At 43.9% G+C, this 8,504-nt stretch overlaps 1 protein-coding gene across 3 annotated transcripts in view; it reads right to left on the bottom strand.

Moving 5' to 3' along the window:
• Positions 1-3,406, bottom strand: part of SEPT11 (septin 11) — a 125,705-nt gene extending 122,299 nt beyond the window's left edge. For 2 of the 3 annotated variants that reach the window (XM_023530883.1, XM_011360576.2), the window contains exon 1: positions 3,209-3,405. In XM_023530883.1, coding sequence (XP_023386651.1) covers positions 3,209-3,238 — 30 coding nt within the window. In that variant the 5' untranslated portion in view covers positions 3,239-3,405. Of the gene's footprint in view, positions 1-3,208 lie in introns of all 3 variants that reach the window. The other variant, XM_023530882.1, reaches the window with a different exon arrangement.
• Positions 3,407-8,504: the final 5,098 nt, after the last annotated feature.

The following is an 8,504-nucleotide window of genomic DNA, read 5'->3' as shown; positions in this document are numbered from 1 at the left end:
AAGGACAATTATAAAATATACTGTAATAAAAGTTATTATAAATGTGATCTCTCATCAAACTAGCATGAATTTCATTTTCCTTCTTTACAATTTCGTGGATAGAAAATTAATTCTTACCGAAGATCTTAGCAACCCCTGCATAAGATTTTTTTTCTTTTCCTTATTCATTTGAGAACTTTCACCTTTTCACTTAAGGGAAGCACTTTATGAATTCTCTTTGGCATACTCAATTGTTAGCATCACTGCTCCTGCACTATAGGGGCATTATTAAGTAAAATAAGGGTTACTTGAACACAAGCACTGTGATACCCAACATCGATCTGATAACCCAGATGGCTACTAAGTAACTAATGGGCAGGAGTGTATACCGCCTGTCGCTAAACAAAGGGGGACAAAGGGATGATTCACATCCCCGGGCGAGACTGAGCAAATGGATTATTATCATGCTACTCAGAACAGCGCGCATTTAAAAACTTATGAATTGTTTATTTCTGAAATTTTCTATGTAATATTTTCAGACCAAGGTTGACCACGGGTAACTGAAACCTCAGAAAGTGAAACCATGGATAAGGGGGTACTACTGTAAGCACTTCATAAAACAGAAACTATTGCATTTGACATATAGGAAATTTTGCCCAGTAAAATATATTTACCTGGGATATCACATTAAAATACTCAAATTTAAGAATGTCTAAAATTGAGGGCAAATTATTCTGATTGAACTTTCCTTCAATTTGGAGGAGTCAGTTTCTAGGAAAAGGAGATAATGTCCATCTTTTCCTAAATAATCTTTTTTTAAAAATCTAATTTTAAAAGTGTAACTAGGGAAATTTTATTCACAGGTAAAATCAACTTCAGAGTGATTCTCTTCCCTCCACATCCTTTCTTTCTTTTGTTCTAATCAGAAAAGATAAAGAAACAAGAGGACCAGAGAACTCTGTGAAGGATGCAGTTTGTAGGTCCCTCGGAGCTGTGTTTGAAGAATGTTCTCCATTTACTGGGGTTGTTTTGAAGACAAATTGTAGACACCACACTTAAGACAGTAACCAAGTGAACAAAGTGAAACAGTTCAACAACTCCTTGGAAATGTATGAAAAACCTTTTCAACTTTGTAGTCAATTCCTGATCACCCACACCCCAACTCAGTCAAAGAAAAACAAGTCTTCTGTTTTTAAACTAAGTAATTTAATTTTAATTCCAGTAATGACAAGGAATGTGCAGAGAAAGCAATTACCTCCTCTGTACCCTTTTAAAAATCTTTATTATTTGAATGAGAGGTCTTAACAAGAATTCTGTGGGATTAAGCTCACATTTGGTTGACAGACCTAGTGTTGGATACGATTATGGCTACACAACTGAATCTTAAATCCACATACTGTTCCTATTTAACTGATATATATGAACTAATGAATTTATAGAAAATGTGCAGCCAATTATTTCTTCCACCTCCCCCATGCCTCAAGAATGCACCATCAATATGTATTACTGAAAAAGACACACACACACCCACACACAGAATATTTGCATTCCCAAATGCTCTCCAATCACCTAAAGTAGCTATTGTTATTTTAGTTACCAGAATCTCTACCCTGGAAATAGGTATAGATTTGGGGGGGAGGGGGGGATGGGTAATTTAACCAGATAAATTTGACCTCTCTGGACCTCAATTTTCTCACCAGGATGAAAAAAAAAAAAGGACTAGCCAAGAGACTACAAATTTCCTCAGTAACAATCTCTGACCACTAATTATCAAGAGCACAATTTGTGTGCAACAGGAGACCTGAATTCTTAAGAGTATGTCATTAAATATTAGAGTTTAAAATGCCCGAAAGACCCACAGTTACACTTCATTATGACCACTGCGAATTGTCTGACCACGGAGGACGTTTCTGAAAACATCTAGGCAGCGGAATCACCAAAATGAGTTAGAATACTGAGAGGAACCCCGTTAACTTCCCGGGGAAGGGGCGGGGGTGTGGGGCGTGTGTCTGGGGAGGAGTTAGCAGAAAGAGCCGGGAATCTGAGAGCACAGCCTGCATCTCTGGGGTTTCAGTGCTTCCAGTATCTCCGAAAGACTTTTGTCTATATCTACAAAATTTCTCAACCCACCACCTGCAGCTACACAGTTGTGGGAAGGGGAAGAATAGAAAAAGGAGGGGGTAGAGGGAAGAACCTCACTCGAGGCGCCCCCAAAGCCAGTGGGGCGAAAGTGGACTTTGAACATCGACAAAGAAATGGGGAAAGAGAAAGAGGACTCCGCCTTTCCCACCCGGCTCTGTTTCTTTCTAAAAAAGAAAGGCCGTTGTCGCCCCTTCCCGCCACCTTCCACCCTGGGATGCGGAGCACGGACTCAAACCGCACCCTCCAAGTCCCGCTGGGTCCAAGTCGCGCACTGAGTCTTGCACCCCTGGAGGCGCGGTCCCTGCCCCACCCGAAAATCCGTGGCAGGAGCATCGCCCTCTCTCCCTTCCTCGATAGCTCCCGCCGAGGGGCAGCCGATTCTCCACGCACCCGCCCTCCCTTCCTCTTCCTCGCGTCCCCGCCTCCTTGGCCCCCCGCCCCCGGCCTTCCAGCTGCAGAGCATTTTAATACCTCCACCCACCCCGACAAGGAGCCCTTTTGAAAACTTTGTCCACATCCTGGGCAGGGCCCGGTCACCCGGGTGGGTGCCTGGGGCTGTCGGGATCTCACAATGCACTGGGGAAACCACCATGGAAATCCCACCCCTTTATTTTTGACCCGCTTCTACAACAGAGTGCCACACCGCGCTTTGGCTAACAATTCTCATGCCCGGGTCACCCCTCCGCCCGGGGGAGCCGGGAGGGAACCCCCGCACCCGGAGCCTTTCTTGACTGTCACGAGAAAAAAGGTGTGCGCGGGGAAAGGGAAAAAGCCGAGAAACACCGTGGCTAAAAGAATCCTTTTAAAGAGAAAATAAGAGAGGGGTCCTTTTTCTCTCGCACCCCCGTAATCCGAGCGCAACGAGGCGATGCACTGTTGCATCATGTATTAGCCGAGCCTCGGGGCTCCTCGCCCTCCCCTCAGTCCCAGACGCGCGCCCAAATTCATGCACACACCCACAGCCCCAGCCGCCACTGTCCGGAGCCCCCGCCCGGGTCCCGCGGATTCCCACCGGCACCCTCCCGAAAGCGAGGTCACCCAGAGCCAGAGGAGCAGCGGGAGAGGGAAGCGAGGCCCCAGCACTCACAGCAGACGGTCTCCCCACGGCCACGGCCATCGTGGCTGCGGCTACGGCTCTGGCTGCGCCCGGGTACTCTCCGCCAACACTGGCTGCTAGCAGCTCCGGCTCGGGCTCGGGCTCCGGCTCGCCTCCCCCGCGCCTCCCTCGCGGCTGCGCTCTGCTAGCGCCCGGGTCCCGCGCGCAGCCAGCAGCATCTGCTCCCCCCACTCCGCCGCCCCTCCCGCTTTATTAGAGCAACATGGCCTCCCGCCTGGAAGGGACCATTTGCTTCCCCAGAAAGGGGTGTAAGCCTGAGAGCAGGGCCTGAGGTGGTGGGAGGAAGGATGGGGGGCGGGCCCCAAGCCCAGGTCAGCAGGATTGCCCTCCTGGAATGTAGCCATTGGCCCCTAAGCGACCCTCTCCGGTGCCATCGAGAGGCCCCCAGCCTGTGCGCTGGCCGCCACCCCCGCCCCACTACGTGCTAGAGTCCGAGTAAAAGCCTGGGCGCGGAGGTCCCAGCCCCTGGTCCAGCCACGCGTTTGGCTAGGCGAGCAGCTAAAGCCGCTGCGGAGAGAGGCAAGGGACACTGGAGCAAGACAGGGGACAACATTTCATGGAAAGTTAGCCTGGGGCAAGCACGCCCCACCCGGAGGAACCGGCTTGGAAAGGGTGCGGGCCATCTGGGAGAGCAGTAGGAGACTAAGGTGGGGCTGGGAGGACCCCAACAAGGGAAGAGTTGCCCCTATCCAGTTCTCTTCAAAAGGAAGAGACTAAAAGGCAGGCAGCTGTAAGCTGTCACTGAAGCACTCGGACGGGTAGAGGACCACAGTGGAGAGGAAGCGGCCGTAATAGTTGCTGCTGTGAACTGTCAACCACCGCCGCTTGAGAGGAAGAAGAGGACGCCCCCGCTGGAGAGTTAGCACAGCCGCGGACTGCCTGGGAGCGTGGGGGCCGAGGCCTCCCCGGGTGTAACGAGAGCTCGCAGGTCACACGTGGGGACTCATCCGACTTTATGTGGTCGCTAGAGACAAACCCGGCGGCGCGCGGGCGGAGGGGCGGGGAGTTGCGGCTGGGGCGCGCGGCCACGGCGCCAGGCGGGTGACAGTGGAGTCGGGCGCGGGGGGACTGGGAAGCCCCTCCGCGGTGGGGAAGGATCTTTCCAGCAGATGTTGGGGCGTTACCGTGTGACTGTGTGGCGGGCAGACCAGCAGAGTCTTGGTGCGTGCCGGGTGGCGCAGAGCTGGGCGGTGAGGTGTGTCAGAGGTGCGGTAGATTCCTGTGGCCCCTTGTGGGGCCGGAGAGGGGACCCACGTCGACAAAGTGATTGAGGACAGCCACTGGTCGGGGGTGGGGAACCAGTTGGATTGAAGCGTAGGGAGTGTAGGTAGGGAGGCGGTGAAGGGCTGTGATCAGACCTCTGGACTGCGCTCTCAGAGAAAACCCGGGCCTAATGAATAGGGCGAAACACACAGCGCTTTAGACTGGGGCGCCTCGGAGTCTGACCAGACACAGCAAGCAGATTTCTCCGGGCTTTGCGTCCGTCCCTCCTGCCTTCTCTGCCCTGGGAGAACGCAGTACGCGAATGGGCCGCGCCGCCTTGGGCTAAGGGTGAGTGGCCTCCAGGTGCAGATCTGGCTGCTGCGAGGCAGACCATGGGTTGCCCCAAGAGAGGTCGAGTCTGTGGGCAGGCCCAGACTTCCACAGCACTAACCGCTTCAGTTTTGACCCCTTTCTGCCCTCTACACTTCAAATTTTTTGAAGTCAGGTACCACCATTTTATGTCAAGCATACAGTAGGTGTTCAGTAACTGTTGAATTAAGATCACTGCGGGAATGGGTGCTATGCAAAAGGAGGAGCAAGAGAAAAATACTTGTATCTGCTGTATAGACATTTTGTTCTTCCTCCCATAGAGATTAGACAGCGGCACTGCCCATGGACAGGAGGCCTCAGGTAAACCCGATAAAAAGATAGCTTCACAGACTGCAAACCGGATGTAAGGGCAATTGCAAACCAGCTCTCCATTTTGTGTTGTATACTGCAAGATTTAACTAATTGATTGTTTTATTTTTATTTACTTTGTAAATGCTCATTTTGAAAACAGCTGACTAGATTCGAAGAATGTGAATTTTTACCCTTGTGCGTAGGTTAGTTTATTCTCATCACAAAGGCTTAACGTGACTTATTCCAAGATCTCATCTGTTTGAGGAAACTCTTTTAGGACAAAATCATTACAGTTTACTCAGCTTCTGCCTAAAATTTTTCACTGACTAGTAACAATGCCTCAAATTCCCACTTCCCTGTCTTTTGGGGGCAGGTAGTCATAAATGTGTTTAATAAAAATACAATGTAATTACTATTGGCCAAGGAAGGCTATTTCAAAATGTCAATTCTCATTCTGAAGTTATTTAGTAACATTCTACAACCAGACTACCTAGGTTCAAAATCCTGGTTTTATCACTTCATAGCTGTGTAACCTTGGGTAAATTACTTAACCTTTCAATGCTTCAATTTTCTCATCTTTAAAATCTGTTTAATAATAGTTCCTCACTATTAGGGTTGCTAAGGGATTATATTACCTTTTTAACTCTGTGTCCAGTACTGTGCTAGGAACTAAAAATGTTTAAATGAGGATGCCTCTCTTGACTCAACCAGTGCACAATCTGCTGAAAGATGTTTAAACAATGCTGATAAATAAGCCATATCCTAGAAAAGATATATGAATTATGATTTGCATTTTAGAAAAGATCTCTAGTGAATATTTGACATTGTTAGTAAAATAAGATTTATTCCCTTTTTAATGGAATCCCAGTTTATTTGGGGAGATTTACCAATGAATGTTCAGAGGCAGAATGGAAATGTAGAGGCGAAAAGTAAATGCCTTTACAAAAGGCATTTACAAATTACTCTCCATCAAATTCTTCCTTTTACCAACAACAAAAAAATACAGCCAAGAAAGTATGTGATCTAAGTGTGGCCAATCAGACACTGTCAAGTTTGAATCTTGAGTCAAGTGACACAAAAATAGCACAAATTATGCTCCATAATTCATTTTGATTTTTTACCTTAAATTGTCCAGGGTTTGTTTCTGTAGCTTGCAATCAAAGAACCCTGTCTAACACGAGGTCACCTTGACTGCAGTAAAAATGAGTTGGAAAGGAACATGGCAAGAGACGGAATAAGTTAGAAGCTATTGCCACTTTCATTTCAGACAGTGTAACTGGCAACAGATCTTGAACTCCTCCTGCAAAACTACATGTAAAAATATTCCAATATTTTAAAACATCTAAATTGGAGAGGAAAAAGTTAAACCATTTCTATCTGCAGATGACATGAACTTGTATATAGAAAATCCTAAGGAATCCACTAAAAAAGCATTAGAACTAATAATGGGCTCAACAAGATTGTATCGATATAAGGTTAATACACAAAAATCAATTCAGTGAACAATCCAAAAATGAAATTAAGAGAACAATTTCATTTGCAATACCATCAAAAAGAATAAAATACTAAGAAATAAACTTAACAAAAGAAATGTAAAACTTATACCACAAAAATATTATTGAAAGAAAGTTTTTAAAATCTAAGTAAATGGAAAAACATCTTATGTTCATAGACTGGAAGATTTAATATTATTAAGATGGCAATATTCCCCAAACTGATGTACAGAGTCATCGCAGTCCCTATCAGAATCCCATGTGGCTTATTTGTAGAAATCGACAATCTTATTCTAAAATTAATGTAGAATTTCAGGGACCCAGAATAGCAAAAATTTGGAGGACCTCTACTTCCAATTTCAAATTTTACTACAAAACAACAGTAATCAAGACTGTGGTACTGGCATAAAGACTGTGGTATAGACATAAAGATCAGTGGAATGGAATTGACAAACCAGAAGTAAATCGAAGTGTCTATGGTCAACAGAATTTGACAAAGCCATTCAAGAGAAAGGATTTCTTCAGCAAATAGTGCTGAGACAACTATATAGACAGATACAAGAGAATAAATTCAGACCCTGATCTCATACCACATACAAAAATTATTTCAAAATATATCAAAGGCCTATGTAATAGCTAAAACTATAAAACACTTAGAAGCTAAGTATATAGAGGTAAATTTTCATGACCTTGGATTTGGCAAAGGATTCTTAGATATGACACCAAAAACACAAGTAACATGAAAAAAATAAATAGATTTCATCAAAATTAAAAATGTGTTTCAAAGGACATTATCAATAAAGTGAAACAACAACCTACACAATAGGAAATATTTGCAAATCCTATATCTGATAAAGGACTCGTATCTAAAATATATAAAGACCTTTTACAACTCAATAATAAGAAGGCAACCCAGTTTTTTAAATGGTTAAAGGATTTGAAGAAACATTTCTCCAAAGAAGATATTACAAATGGCCAATAAGCAAATGAAAATATCCTTGACATCATTAGAAGGAGATACCACTTCATATCCACTAGGATGGCTATAATATATTTTTTTTAATTGGATAACAAGTGTCACTGAGGATGTGGAGAAATAAAATCCCTTATACACTGTTAGTGAGTGCAAATAGTATAGCCACTTTGGAAAACAGTTTGGCATTTCCTCAAATAGTTAAACACAGAGTTACCATATAACTTCACAATGTCACTTCTAGGTATACACCCAAGAGAAATTAAGATACATATCCATACAAAAACTTATACAGGAATAGCCATTATTTACAATAGCTAAAAGGTGGAAACAATCCCAATGTATATCAACTGATGAACAGATAAACAAAATGGTATATCCATTCGATGGAATATTATTTGACCATAAAAAAGGAGTTAAGTAGACATCCTATGGGAAAAGAGCTAGTCGCAAAAGACCACTTGTATCATTCAATTTATATTATATGTCTAAAATAGGCAGATCTATAGAGACAAAGTACATTAGCAGTTGCTCAGAACGGAAGGAGATGAGGTGATAGGGGGTGATAGTTAAAGGGTATGGACTTTATTTTTGAAGTGAAAAATGCTCTAAAATTTATTGTGATGTGTAGGATTTCAATTGTTCTCCTCTCCACCAGAAGTAGATATATATGCAGTTCGTATATTTTTTTGCATTTTATTTTAAATATATAACATATTTAAACATGTACATTATAATACACATTTAAACATGAATATTAAACATATGAAAATACAAAAAAATAGTATAAGGAGTCCCCGTGTAGCTATCATTCAATTCAGCAACTATCAGTTTTTGTTTTTTTTATGGGGACATTGGTTAAGGAAATCCAGTAAGTTTCAGCTGTATATTTTAACAGTAAGGCATATATATATAT

The sequence above is a fragment of the Pteropus vampyrus genome, unplaced genomic scaffold (genome assembly GCF_000151845.1).
Source record: "Pteropus vampyrus isolate Shadow unplaced genomic scaffold, Pvam_2.0 Scaffold56, whole genome shotgun sequence".
Taxonomy (NCBI): domain Eukaryota; kingdom Metazoa; phylum Chordata; class Mammalia; order Chiroptera; family Pteropodidae; genus Pteropus; species Pteropus vampyrus.
Note: the sequence above shows the minus strand (reverse complement) of the source record. Positions and strands in the feature narration are given on the sequence as shown.